Source organism: Pleurodeles waltl, chromosome 4_2 (genome assembly GCF_031143425.1).
Source record: "Pleurodeles waltl isolate 20211129_DDA chromosome 4_2, aPleWal1.hap1.20221129, whole genome shotgun sequence".
Taxonomy (NCBI): Eukaryota; Metazoa; Chordata; class Amphibia; order Caudata; family Salamandridae; genus Pleurodeles; species Pleurodeles waltl.
In genome coordinates, this window is record NC_090443.1 from 286863081 (window position 1) to 286878139 (window position 15059).

The following is a 15059-nucleotide window of genomic DNA, read 5'->3' on the forward strand; positions in this document are numbered from 1 at the left end:
AAAAAGACCTCTAGTCCTACAGGACATCAAGCGTGGTTGGCTAGACCAAGGTATGAAAAAGTGTTTTAGAGAAATAACACAAAGAAAGGCAAACTCAGTGCTCCAGGATCCTGCTAACAGGGACCGAAAAAACTGAACTGTCACCTCTGGTTCCTGATGGGACACTGGAGCAGGTGCGAAGCCTGTAAACGCACAGTATCAGTTTTTAATGATCTAGCTTTGCAGCCTATGTGCTAGTATTGCTATTCATTCTCTTTATTTTTCTTTAACAAAAAAGTTATTTGTACATGTACTACTGTTTTGATATACCTGGAAGTGTTTTTAAAATGTAACTAATTAAATTTGGGCATTTCTGGCCTTTTCTTATGTTGCAAAGCCAATTGTTGTCTATATATATATATATATATATATATATATATATGCCTTTTTTTGGCTCTTACACGAGCTTGCCCATGTACGTGTATATATATATATATATATATATATAGTAAATTAATCCAGGATGCCACGCATAGGTTGGACAATTCAGTGCTTATGACTACTGATGTGGATCCTCTGGAAGAGAAAAAAGGGTTTCCGATCGGTCGAGAGGGCTTTTTCTCCTGTTGGCTTTTTTGGTCCAGCATGACTGGTACAAGTCCTGCGGGACCAAGCGATCTGATTGGCTTGCGGCATCTTGAAGAAAGATTTTACAGTTGCCAATACAGTTTACGGGGACTCGGTCCCATGTCCTGAACAAATGAAAAAAATAAGATATAAGGGGGCACTCTGACCACCTCGCATTCATGTGGGAGACCCAGCAAGACCACCCTATCGGTCCATGGCTACTGATGTACTCTTGCAGACCCAGCACAGCCCTCTTGTGAGGCACCACAGTACTCATGCGGGAACTGTACCCCAGGACCCTCCGAGCTTCACTCAGTAAAGCTTGCACTGTCCTGCAGTACCATGGAGGTGATGCTTGCTCACTGTACTGCAGCACTGCAAAAAATAATTTGAAAAAAAGGAGGTCCACTGGGGGTGCAGAGAGGGATTGGCACTCACAGGGGGTTGGGTGAATTGCATGCCCAGACCCCAGGCCCTGCTGCTAATCCCATGCTGCACAACACTGATGCCTGCTGGGAGTTGACTGCTAGCCTGACTGCAGAGCTGGCCCTCCTGCCACCCCCTGCCGTTCATAGTTAAAGAGGGAAGTAAAACCCTTGTCTTCCTGGTAAACAATTTTTAAACACTCTTCAAACATGTGCAAATTTTGTCATCAATTCAGATTTTAATATATCTTTGCTAAAAAACAAAGTCATTCTTGATTTTGAATTCAGTCCTTACGGTGCTCCTATGGTGATGGCGCAGTGAAAGTGAATGTAGTGAAAAACTTTTGTGCAAATGTGCTCCGTACAAAATATACAAGATGTGGTCAAAACATAAATTCTCTGCGATCTTCTATAAGCGGACTCATATTACTCCAGAGGTCCAGAAGTCTCAAGAAAAATCCACACTATCAAAATGTTGACATTTCAACCCCTTTTATGTAGATCAATCTATCCAGGGTCATCATCAGGACTGTTAGTTTGCTATAGGTAGCACTAGTCGGTCATCATATTCTATCTTAGGGTGATTGTTTAATCATCTCATCCTCCATTGACTTTAGATCCTATTAGTCTGTCCACTCTCTGTACCTCCATATGGTTTGTTTTTCATACCAAAGGACGACTGCGTGCAGAAGACAGAATATGATGTTATTTGAAGACAAGAATATAATTGTTTTAGTGTGCATGGATTAAATTGTTTGGATTCCTGATGAATTGATTCAAGAACAGTGGTGGTTATGGCAGCAATGAAGGTTTGAGGAATTTTTTCTTCAGTTGTAAAACTTTCAGGTTGAAAGAAGTAGGCCCAACAGGCCTGTCTGCTATTTCTGCACTCAGTCTGTTGGAGAATCTGAAGGTTTCTATGAGCAGTTTGGGCAGTTACTATGTGTTGGGCTCCTGATAAGAATGTCTCCACTCAATAAAGGTTAAAGTTCTTTTTCCAGGACAAAATTATTTTGTGCTGTTGGAGAAAATGTAATTGAGAAGGCAACAATAGGATGTTTGATTAATATTCACCTCTATTCCCTGCATAAGGGTGTGCTATTTAGTTTCCCGGCATTTCTAAACTTCAAGTAGGGCATAGAGGGCAGGAATTCAAAAGGTTATCATTTTGATCACAATATGTACACAATATGATCTTATGTCTTCTTGCCCTTTCTTCCACATTTAGGGGACCCTTAGGGAAACTCACTTACATGTGCTCATCTTCAGGTTCTGAAGACTTGGGTATCACTTTAACAGTTCCTATAGTTGACTTGGATGTGAAACATCTTTGTAAATCGAGACATCTTCCCTGCGGACAACTATCAATTTAGATGGTTAACTGGATGAGATCTTGGAGGGTAAACAGCAGAGGAATTCTTGCAAGTTCAGATTTTAATTCATCCCATAACCCTTTATGAAAACATAATGAAGAGGGCAGAGTCAGTTCAAACAACTTCTCTTGCATGGCCCTTGAATTTCGAGAAGGTGGAATGAAGATCCATTAAACCATGGCAGATTTCCAGAATCTCTTCATGGGTACAGAGTTTGTGGTCTTGGTGGCCAACCATTTTTAAACACCACAAGAAAGGCTGTGAAGTTGTCCAAGAGAGAACTGGCCGTTGAAACTAGTGGTATGGCCCAAGCCAATGCGTTATTGGTGCTATTACTTAGTATAAACCCCACCTGGTGAAAGCATAGATCTGGGGTTTAAATATGAAATGAATCTGACAGGTTTCTGAGACTGTTTTTAACTTCCTAGAACTGCCACCGAATTTCATCTCCGCCGAGTCAGTCGATGATAAAGGGTGCCTTGTTGTAAGATGGCCAATGACTGACCAAGCAAAGCATTCTACGTGGTCAGGTTTTGAACTTGTAGTGTTAGGTTTTTAGCTGCTGCCAGAAGTTCTTGAATTTGAGGCACTTCTTGAACATGATCCATTACTGGAAGGTGATAGCTCCCCAACTGTCAAGTGCAGGTCTTCTGGGCGAAGCTTGCAGTGTATTCTTGGTTAGAAGATAGAGCATCATATCCTCAGAGGCTGTACCAGGATCCATATTGGAACAGGAAGCCTAGCAATGCTCAAGAAAATAACTCAGATTCAGCAAAAAGGGAAAAAATGGAGACCAGAAAAACCTTCTCATTGACCAGGCCAGGAAGAGGAGCGTAAAACACAGGAAACAGAGAGAATTCAGGTTCACAAAGTCCAGAGAGTAATCAATGGTACAGAAACAACTGCGATACAACAGGAGCCATTATTTAGCACAGGACATTACATTGTTTAAAAGAAAAAAGTTTGGCTATCTTAAACTGAGAAGAAGTAAAGAAAAATGGAACATGTGACATTTCCCCTAAATAACCGCTAAAATTGTCTATTTTTTTTATGGTTGTTGTAAATATCAGGTAAGTGTTAAAGGATTCTGCTCCCCTTTACATGTCATAGCAGGTGCCTGACTTTAATATAGCTATCAGCCAGGACGCAGACCCTTCCGCGCAGAAGGAAGAGCCGGCGTGGCTCAAAAATGTTGGAAAGGGAGCCTCACTACCTATGAGCAGGGGGACAGCCGTCATGGCAGTGACTGCATGTGGCTATAAGGTAAGGACTGGAGGTTTGGATCACCAGTAATTCAGTCCTATGCTAAGCCTCAGCTAGAGGGGCTCCTCCTGTTCCAATGCATCCCATGTCTAAGTCTTACTCTTCTGACAAGAATAACAATACTAAAACAGTAAACAAAGGGGACTATTAAGCAATAACTATCAAATTACTCCTCAAGCAGATTCTGCGGCTAAGTCTTTTTGGGTGTGGGCAGGTGCTGCCACAGCCTCCTGTTTTATAAACCTCAAAGCTCCATTGTTGCATCCAGATGATGATGTGACATCCAGAGAATGTTAAGGTGCTCGTTACTGGGAACCGCCCACCTCATCTGGGAGAAAACCCACGAAAAAGTATTGCAGCAGGTGGGAAAATAACAAAGGCACCATTCTGGGGAAGGTAAGGAAAAAGGAGAATGTTAGAACACTACTCCTCCACAGAGGAGTGGCTAATGAAGCCACACCTTTTTGAGGGCCCCAATCTAAGTGCTCTTTACTTTCCTTTGTTGCCACAAAGCTGTTGGCTCACATACTTTAAACCATTGTCCTAAGCACTCAACTTTTAATAGCTGCCTCTGCGAACCACCTTTTAACCACCTGCATTTCCCTTCTTTAGTGAATCACTCTTTGCTTGATTTCTTTACCACATAGATTTGTGTTCACCTTTTTTAGCACCCAGCTTATGTCTTTTCCCTCTGTTACCTTTTTAACACAACCCTTTCCCTGCATGTTTTAAAAATCATGTCTTCTGCTTCCTCTCTTTGGATGGTACCCTTAGTGCCCCACAACACTTATTGCACCACACATATGCTTGGGCATCTTTTAGCGCCACACCTGTGACTTCCAACCTTCATGTACCCCTCTTTGTGACCCATCACTTGCACACCTTTCTTTGCACCCTCTAGCACACAGTCCCAAGCCACCACTTTTGCATCTGACCTGATACAGCTTGGACTTTCGGATGTTTAGTCGGGCCAGGGTGCAGTTGTACAGGAAAGGTCGTCCCACTCGGCGGTTGAAGAAGACAATAGCATAGGAGCTCCACTCGAGAGGTCGCACAAACACTTCAATCTTTGAATTCTCCTAGGGAAGAAGGAAGGCAGTCTGAGCTGGCAGGATGGGAGTTTAGCAAATAAGAAGAGGAGATTGTTCTGGAATGGGCTACAAAAATTATACATTACAACCCTAGTCTCTATGGCACTATTCTACTGGAAGGGGAGCGTCATTCTAGTCCTTGCGTTTTTGGTGCTCTTCACCGGGAAAGACAACGCCCACCAACCAGGTTTTCAGCCACGAGGGGCCCTGGATTCTCCAACTCACTGGTCTCCATACCTCTCTTCAGGACCGCACCAAACCCTGTACCCCAGTCACCACCTGTTGTTATCCACTTGCTTCATTAACTATCAACCCTAGATCTTGCCATGGGCCTACAAGGTCTCCTCCTACCTTCAGCCACTGCTGGCCCTAGTTTCCCACACCAGCCAATTTCTCATCCTCAAACCCTATCTCCCAGTTCAGCACCAGCCGGCCCTTAATCCCTAGCCCCCTCCTCTACCTTAAGTGCTTAGTGCCTTATCATAACAGGCCTGTGCCTTACCTTCAACACCAACCTGCCTTTGATCTCCAGCCACTGATTCTGCCTTCAGCACCCACAAGCTCTAATCTCCAACCCCACCTTCCTGATTCAGCACTCACTGACCTCTGATCGCCAGCACTAATCTCTACCTTCAGCCTGCAACTGACTCTGTTCCCTAGCCACTGCTTCTACTTTCAGCACCTGCAAGCCTCTGAACCCCAAACTCTGCCTCTACCTTCGGCACATGTTAGCCTTTGATCCATGGGGCCTGTCTGCACCTTCAGGACACGCCAGCCCTGCAGCCTTCGACCCACCTCTACTTTCAGCACGTGCCAGCTTCTGATCCTCATCCCTCAACTCTACCATCACCAGCCGCCAACTCTAATACCAAGCAGCCCTCTCTATCTTCAGCACTACCCACCCTGCAGCCACCATTCCCAGCTTCTACTACAGAAAGTGCAGGCCTCAGATTCCCCAGCCTCAGACCCTGTCTTTAGCAGCCACTGGTTTCTGATCTTCAGCCCCTGCTTCTGCTTTCAGCAGTCAGCCTCTGATCTCCAGTCCTCCCACCACTATCTCAGGCACTTGCCAGTCTCTGATCCACAGCCCCACCTGTACCTTCAGGAGATGTGGCCCTAGATATTTTTGCCCGACTAATTTATAATAACAACCACCAGTTAGTGATCCCCAAACAAAATTTTTACCTTCAGCACCTGCCAGCCTCAGAGCCCCAGAAGTGACTGTACATTATTAGAAAGGCCACACTATCCCCGACAGAGATAAATGCCAAACAAATTGATCTCATTTTGGGCAGTCCAAAACAAGAAACAGTTGACAGTGTTTTGGGGTCTTCATCAGAACAGCGTCATATGACATTAGAGAAGTGTCCACCACTTGTGGAAATTCTAGTGTGGAGTTTGTGTGGGTCTAAACAGGCTATTTAGATGGATGCTGTGTCTCAAACTTCTCCACTGTAGATGGTGAGAATATAGTAAGCACGTATTTGTCCAGAGTACTTGAAAAATCATCTGAAAGTCTCACAGCAATCCCTGTCTTTTATGTGTATTCAATGAAACTGGCTAGATGAAGACCCTAAAATCATCCAACAAGAATTAAACAAATAAGTTAATTAATTACATTTGGCAGCTCTCTTTCTGGTGCATACTCTATCTAATCACAGATTTCTCACTTCATGAATCTCCCCAGTTAATAGACTGGCACCAGAAACTCTTGAAATAGCTTCAGTGCATTTTAATGTGGCACCAATGGCCTCTGTTGTAATACCATCCCACTGCTGGATATTGTGGCAATGAGCAGCATGTAGGAGCCATCCTGCACACTGATGTCAGTTTAATCACTGATCTTTTTCACTCTCTTAGATGCAGCGTGTGGCTGACAGATTGAACTGGCAGTATGCAAAATCTTATTTCAGACCTTATTACTCTGAAAAGCACCTTCCACATACCACAAAGGTGGGAATCTGCAGTTAGATAGAGCATCCACCAGAAAGAGTGTTACTGAGGTAAGTAAGTTAGAGTTTGGTGGACAGGTACTCCATCACAATCTTGACTGATATCTCATCCGCCTTATTGCAAATGCCATAGGATATAAAGCAACTGCAATAAGACAGATGGGATATTCGTCATCTTTGGGATAGAGTAATCCCTCTGACAACTCCAAAGAAAGCCATTATTCTTCTCATGAATATTATTTTAAAAAGGCCACTCCACAGAATGGGAAGTTGGGCAAATGATGAAGAATCTGCAGTTAGACAGAGTATCCACCAGAAAGAGCATTACTGAAGGTAAGTAACACAGGGACTGATTTAGAGCTAGGCAAATAGGTACTCTGTCACAAATGTAATAGATATCCCATCAACCTTCTTACAGGTCTATTGGATATAATCAGGGCTACTATAATTATGCTGCATGGGATGACCAAATTATGCATCTGGGCTGATTAAATTATGCAGCACTGAAAGCCAAATAATGCGGGATAACGCAGAGCAAATTTTGGTAGAATAATTTCATTATTTTGTCATTTGTACACATAGTAACGCTGTTGGGCAAAGATTTCACCTTACTGGTACCAATTAACACCCAATTACAGATGATCAGTCAACCTTTGTGATGGGCTTTCCACTGTGCTGGGACAGGTGTTGCCACATCTTTTGTAACTTTTGATCTGTTTGAGCTAGAAATATGTTTTTGTTTAAATCTGCAGTTTATGCTGCAGATAATGGATTATGTGACAAATGTGGCAAATCTATAATTATATGGAAACCTCTGCTGCCGCAGAATCACATAATTAAGTGCCCCTGGATATAATGCACTTGCAATAAGACGGACACGCCATCGGCCACATTTGTGATAGAGTAACCCACTTGCTGAACTCTAAGTCAAGACTTTATTCTTCTTGTGGATATTATTCCAAAAAGTCCATTCCACTGAATGGGAAGGTGGGCGAGTGGTGAAGAATCTGTATTAGAAATATTATCTACTTAAACGAGTGTTACTGAAAGTAGGTAACTTATTCTTCTCATGGATACTTTTAACCAAAGATTCCTCACATTATGAATCAGTACCAAAGCAATGCCCTTCCAAAGAGATGGGTGTGAGGACTGACCATTACACCAGGAAGTCCTACAGAACCAAGCTGTCAAAATGGCCCTCTTTACAGACTTGAGAATTGATTCAGTAATGCCAGGCTAAAGTATAGAGAGGTGCCTATGTAGCTGCCTGGTAGAAGTTCAAAAGCAGAACCCCACCCCTCCCCCACCAGCTAAGACAGTGGTCGTGACTTTAGCCCTGATAGAATCGGCCCTTAGACTCTTTTTTCACCAAGGCACAACACAGTTTCATGCACAAGGCAATCCACCAGGATAAGTTCTGTTTCTGGACAATCTCTCCCTTCTTTACATTGGAAAATTCAACAAACAGAAGATCATTTATCTGGTATTACTTAGACTTATCAATGCAGAAACTAAGGGCATGCGGTGGATCTAACCTTGTAGCCTCTTCTACTCCTTAGATGGATGTTGCAGACAAACTAATGTACTTAATATGGTAGACTGTACTCCACGTTAAAGGGTGACACCACTTTTGAGAGACCTAAGCAAGTCTTCTAAGCACAAGCTTATCAAGGAAGAAGGTAACATCTGGAGGCTGAACTGACACAGCTTGCAGCTGGCTGGCCTTAACTGCAGAAGCAACTGAAAGTCCAAGGGTACAACTATGAAGAGGCTCGAAAAGGAGTACATATAAAGAAAACTAGAAATAAATGGAGGGTTCACTGCAGCATAATGAAGAGGAGCATGGGGGACCATGTGAAAACCCTTTTAGGACATGTATCACAATGGGTAATTGGAATAACGAGTGGTGATCAGGCAAATGAAGAAAGGCTGAGAGGACTGACAAGTAAATCTTAACAGTGCCCACAGCAAAGCATCACCTAGCCAAAGACAACACAAACGAAAAGACATCAGACAACATAAACTGCAGAGGGTCAAGTTGGTTTTCCGTGCACCAGGTGATGAACTTGAAGCAATGGCCAGATTAAATACATTTTGTGGGAGGGCGGCAAGCAGTCAAAATGATATAGACCGCCTTTGATAGTAGATCAAAACCACTCAGCTGGTTCTGCTCAATCTCCATGTATGGAGGTGTAGATTCGGAGGTTCGAATGCAGTACTCTGCCCTGTTGATGAGACAGCAGATTTGCCCAAAGTGGAAGCCAAAGAGGGGGCAGATGCTGAGGGTAAGCAGCTCTGAGCACCAGACCCCCCGGCCAAATCCAGGGCCAACAGAATCAGCTGTAATTGGTCCTGACTGATTTCCTTCAAGATCCACGGGAACAGCAGCACATGTGGAAATGCATATAATGGGGCATAGTCCTAAAGGAGGTGGAACACTCCTCCTAGAGACCACTGAGGATGAAACTTCAGAGTGCAAGGGTATGGACAAAAAAGTGTTTTTGGAGGCAGCAAATAGATCTACAGAGGGTTTACTCCACTGGGTGGATTTAATGTGCACCACATTTGGATGCATATATTATTCATGATCAGCAAGATAAAACCGACCAAGCTCCTCTTCTCTGTTGTTGAAGGACCCACCCAAGTGATTGACCTTGAGGAGGAAACCATGAAGCTTCAGCCATTTCCACAGTGTCAAGGCCTCTAGACAGAGGGCACACAACCTATACCAATTTGCTTTTTGCATCACTCTATGTGAGTCATGTTGCCCATTTGCACCCACAGCAACTTGCCCTGATGGAAGGCAGAAAGGCATTGCAGGACATTTGGATGGCACACAGCTCCAAAGGGTTTATGTTATGGGACTGCTCCCTCGAAGACCGCATTTTTCTTATCTCTACCACATTCAGACGAACTTCCTAATCAGAAGATGTAGTATCCATCACTTCCGAAACGATTTGTTGCATGTCAGGTTGAATTCCTTCCCCCACCACTGAAGAGTGCTAGCAGCCTCCCCCTAGAAGCGAAACCTGTTGGAAAGGCAAACTCAATGCTGGGAGCATTGTAGACAAAGGTTCCATGTGCCAATGAGTATGGGGCATCGGAAAAAATCAAGACACCAGCAAGCCAAACAGCTTCAGAACAGTTGAGGCCGAGAAAATGTATATCTCTTTGGAATATGCCTTCAGAGTGACTGTATCAAGAACTGCCACAATTAAGGGAAGCCTTTTAGATGGAAATACATGGAATCTGGATTAAATACTGGAGAAATAAAGGACAGACAAATGAGACACCATCTTCTGCAAGTTGTCTAATAGTAGCTGAGATGAGCCTGACTTCCACAGCCAGTCATCGAGGTACTTAAGCATGTTTATCCCTGGCATGCAACAATGGACCACGAGCATTGAGAGGACTTTCCTAAAAATTTAAGAGGCCTGTGTTAGTACAAAGACCAGGACAGGTAAAGTGCTCTGAACCCACTACTAAGCAGAGGTGCTTCCAGTGGACTGCAGGATCAGGAAATGAAAGTACACAATCTGGTAGTCCAAAGATACCGTCCTGTTTGCTGCGTCCAACATGGTTAGGGGCATCCAAAAAGAGGACTTTCTAACCGAAGTGAACAATCTGAAGGACTGTGAGGAAGTCACCCTTTTGCATGTTCACCCCAATATTTTTCTCTGATACTGATGGTAACTGACCCTGACTGTGCCTTGGGTTCTGCTTAACAGGCCTAGGGTCTGAGCTCTGAATAAAGGGTATACAGTCCAACGTTAATGTTATAATTTTAATTGACAATGACAGACCCTGTAAGTCCCTAGTAGATAATAGGGCACGGGGGATTCAAACTACCTATAAGTCCCTGGTACATAAGGGGGCCTGGAAGTTTAGAGGAACAGTAGATTTTCTGCTCTGAAGTGTGCACAGCTGTGTGCCTGCTGTCCTTTTTAAAGGCAGCCCTGCTTTGCAAACTGTCTTTAAAAAGTAAAATGTATGCTAATTCAACAGTGAAATTAAAGGTACTTCCAAAGTATTAATCTACCTTATTTTTACATATATGAGTCACCTCCAAGGTCTCCCCTAGATGCCCTGGGGTGTGGTGCCATGTAACTATGAGAAGGGGCGTTATAAAATATGTTTTATATGCCCTGTTGAGGGAAAATCGGCACGTTTTCATTTCCCCCCTATGTAGAAAGTCGGCGCCAGAGCCTGTAATGGAAACATGTTTCATAAGTCTAAGTATGGCCAGGAAAACATAAAAATTTAATAAGTGGATTCAAATGAATGGTAATGATAAATGCAACAATTTGCCATTGTTGAATTTATCACAATTTATACAGAAAATAAGTTATAATACTTTTTTTCTGTAAGCCAAATTCCAGCCTGCCAGGGGTCTCTCCTGATTGGTCAACCTAACAGGATTAGCCAGGTGATAAGTGACCTGCTTTGAGCAGAGGTTATCTGATGGGGGTGGTAGGCGATGATGAACCAGGCAAAGAAGGGGGCTGGGTGAAGCAAGCGCAGGCTTCAAAAGGATACCAGTCAGAAAGTAATCTAAGCAGGCCTGGCCTCTCATCCCTGTACTCAACAGATAGATGATAGGCTTAAGAAAGGAATTTGAAGATGCCCAGAGAAGGAGTTGATGGATATGAGCTACACCAGGGGGTTGGTTTAGCCAGGTCTTGCTCCTCTGGAGAAAAATCCACCATCTTGGAATGTTTAACTACAGTGCTTTATGAGACAAGAAGATGCCACACTTTGGAGGAAGTTGTCATACCTCTGGGTGGCGCCCTGCAGTTCGCTGGACAGGAGTGCCCACTGACTGTTCACCAAGGTTACAGAATAAAGGTGGCTGATCTGCATTGGAATTCAGATCTGCTGCCTGAAATCACAAGAAGAAGAAGGACAGCCCTGCTGAAACCCTGGTTTGCAACCCGGAGGCCTGCACACTTAAGGACTGCCTGTTTTACACTGGAACCACAGCCCAAAGGACTTTGCCTTGTTTCAAAGAGGTCTCAAGAGTGGACTCCCTGAAGTAACAGGTTAAAAGAGCTTCCCTGCACCAACGTCTACGAAAGTCCCCAGCCTGCTGTGCGCAAAGTGGACTTGTAAGGATTTGGCCAAGTGCAGTGTGGGAATTGTAGTCCCAGTGTCCCAAGGAGTAACTCAGAGATTGTGGAACCTTGGATTGTGGTTGTTGATCATTTTTCTGCATCAAACTTCCACAAAAGTCCCCAGCCTGGAGTGCATCCAGTGGAATTGCAAGGATTTGGCCAGGTGCGTTGTGGGAATTGTAGTCCCAACGTCCAAAGGAGCAATTCAGAGATTCGGGAACCTTGGATTAGGATTGCGGACCACTTTCCTGCATCAAGAAACACTTCTGGAAGTAAGTGTAAAGTGTTACATTGCAGGTGGCTGGAACTCTTGACTCTTGTGTCCTGGTCCAGTGCAAACTTCCCTCTAAGCCCTATTGGCTTCTAAACACTAGTTGCTTTTAATCTTCAAAAATTCATATCTCTACTTCCTTATATTGGATTTTTTGTGGTTTTGGTGTCATTTTAAAGCTCAAAATATTTACTATTCTTATAATTATGGTGTAGGATTTTTTTTGTCTGTTGTGTCTTACTTATTTACTGTATTGGTGTATTTAAATGCTTTACAGACCTGTCTCCTGAGTTAAGCCTGACTGCTCGTTGCCATGCCACCAGGGGTTGAGCCAGGAGCTAGTTTGTGGGACTTTGACTGGACACAACCCTGTGTTGGGGGTGTATTGCTAGTGGAAGGTGTGTACTTACCCCTACAAATACCCAGCCTCTAACAAGGTCCTAGTAGAAGTCATCACGTGCAAGTAGAGAAGATAATGGATGGCCCGCCCCATACTGGTCCCAAACGCAGGCTGAAAGAGTTACAGAGGTTTAGAGTTAGTGCTGCGATAAGAGAAGGTGGATGATTAATGCTGGTGCTGGTCTATTTCTTGCAACATCCCGCAAATAGCCTCCGAACTTCAGAAATGCTGGCACAATTGGTGAGCACCGTAATGCAATTCTAGTGAACAGGACATAGCTCTGCTATCCTTAAAGTACTTAAGCGCTGCATCTGTTTCCTCGTCAGAGTCCAGACCCTTCAAAAGGGATATACATGAGAGAAACGTAGATGTCCTCAGAAAACAGGGTTCAGAGCATCCAAGCATGGTGTCTGCTGATGACACTGGTGCCCATGGCACTTGCATCAGATTCACTGGCTTCCTGGCCAGATTGTAGTATGTAATTTATCGCATCTTGGCCACCTTGTACTGTTTGGGCAAAAGCACTGGGTAAAATTTTGGGCGAAGCACGGCACATCCCAAAAGGTGCGAATATAACAACCCAGGATGCATATGACATTCAAAGAATGCAGCACTAGGCTGGACAATGGAAACTTTCCTGCCATTCATCGCATTCCTTTTTGTCTCCTTGCCAAGAGGGGCTATATGGGCTAAAGAAAAGAAGTTCAAATTAACTTTGTTTGAGAAGGCTTAAACAACTAGGACGTCAAGAGAAGGAATTTCATGTCACTCACCTGGCTTTAGTCTGTGTTGTCACTCAGCAGTCCAACTCAAAGGCGAGGCTGTCCAAGGTTTTTGACCAGGCTACTTTGAAAGAAGTAATCTAGTTGAAAGGCAGAAAGGGTTCCAAAGAGGAAGGCCCAGGATGCAAACTCTCCTTCAACAGATTGACCTTTACCTCCTCTGTGGGAAGTTGTGATTCTCGTACTTCAGCAGCCCTATGAACCACCTCTGCAAAAAAGCACCCTCTTCTTCTGGGGCTTAGAGGTGGACTTACGTCTAACTCTGGTGAAGTATCCAAGCCAATGGTGTTTTGGAAGTCAAGATAAACGACAGCATTGGTATAATGCAGAGGGAGTAATTGACCTTCCTTTTAATCCTCATTCCTCATTATTAGGGACATGCTCAAGGTTATGTGGAGCATCAGAATTCAAATTACAAGGCGTACCCAGCTTCCAAAAGTACTGTAGCCAAGGTAGAGGAATAAGCAAGAGTCCTTCTCAACCTGCAGTTAGTACAACATCAGGTGAGCCTATGAAGAAGCTGTTTATGAAATCAGAGTTTTTCTGTCAGCCAAAACCAGCATTTCTGAAGTAATGGATGGCACCAGTGAAGGAACGCCTGGCGAGGCATGTAGAAAAGGAGTCAAGGCATGGCCTGGTGCTGAAGGTGGCGCAGACAGAGGTGGCACCAGGGTTAGTCGGTGCAGTAGGACGACCTTGGGGTAGCAGACCATATGGAGGCCCTCGAAAGATCAATGGTGCTAGAAAGACCTGGAACTATCTTAAAAAAGCTGAACCAAAATGCATGGCTTCTCGCTCTCTAATGGCCTTTGGATATAAGAAGGAGCATTTGTAACAGGACTTAGGGCCATGTTTGGTGTGGAGGCAGACAGACATAATGCACGTCTGTGAATGACATCTGTTTACAACCTGTGGAAAAGCTTAAACCTTGTCATTTTAGGGGGCAACATCCATGCACATTGCCAAAAAAGTTTAAGAAACTTTAGTAACAGTACTAACTACAAGTCCACTTCAAAGATCATAGTGAAAGACAAAACAACATAAGCATGTAGGGGTGGCATTTTGACAGGCAGAATTTAGTAATAATGGAGGCTGACTGCAAAGCCTTCCAGCACACAGGAGTTACTGCAAGGGTTTCCCAAGCCAGTCTGGCAACTGGGGGATTCACAAGGTGTGGCTCTGCTGTTAGAATTATCCATCAGAAAAAGTGACATTTAGCTATGGGGGATAATGTGTCCCCTAATACTGTAAGTCAAGACTTTTTGCTACATGTTCCTCACTATTATATTATCTACATTATATACCTTATGTTGTATTATTCAATCACTGTCACCACTTGTGAACCTTGCAGCACCTTGGCTTCGGAATTCAATTTTTGTTTCAAATGTTTCTACTGTGTTTACATGACACTTGCAATTATTACATTGTTCTTTTCTTTTGAAATCACGTGCAGAAATATATTTGAATAATGCCTTTGCCCATTTTGGAGCAGTTATAAGGGTTAGGCTAGTCGTTAAAGTACCTACTTCTACCTTGTGCGCCTGCTGACCTATAAGTCCTTCTTTTGCCTCTACCTTCAGAGCCCACCAGCCTCTGACAGGCCACTCAGACCTGTACCTTTAGCACTCGCTGACCCTGCACTCCCAGCGTTTCAAAATTCACCAGCGCTGCATCTCTCATGTCCCACCCTACAATCGGTGTACACCACTATCTTACACAAGCTCCACCTCTACCTTCAGGATATGCCAATCTCAGAGTCACAGATCACACTTCTGCAGTCTGCAG

General features: G+C 43.9%; 1 protein-coding gene across 4 annotated transcripts in view; it reads right to left on the reverse strand.

Annotated features, from left to right (window-relative positions):
• The window catches only part of NAGA (alpha-N-acetylgalactosaminidase), a 315980-nt gene that overhangs the window by 17300 nt on the left and 283621 nt on the right, over positions 1–15059 (reverse strand). For all 4 annotated transcript variants that reach the window (XM_069231165.1, XM_069231167.1, XM_069231164.1 and 1 more), the window contains one exon: positions 4603–4746. In XM_069231165.1, coding sequence (XP_069087266.1) covers positions 4603–4746 — 144 coding nt within the window. The remainder of the gene's footprint in view (positions 1–4602; positions 4747–15059) is intronic.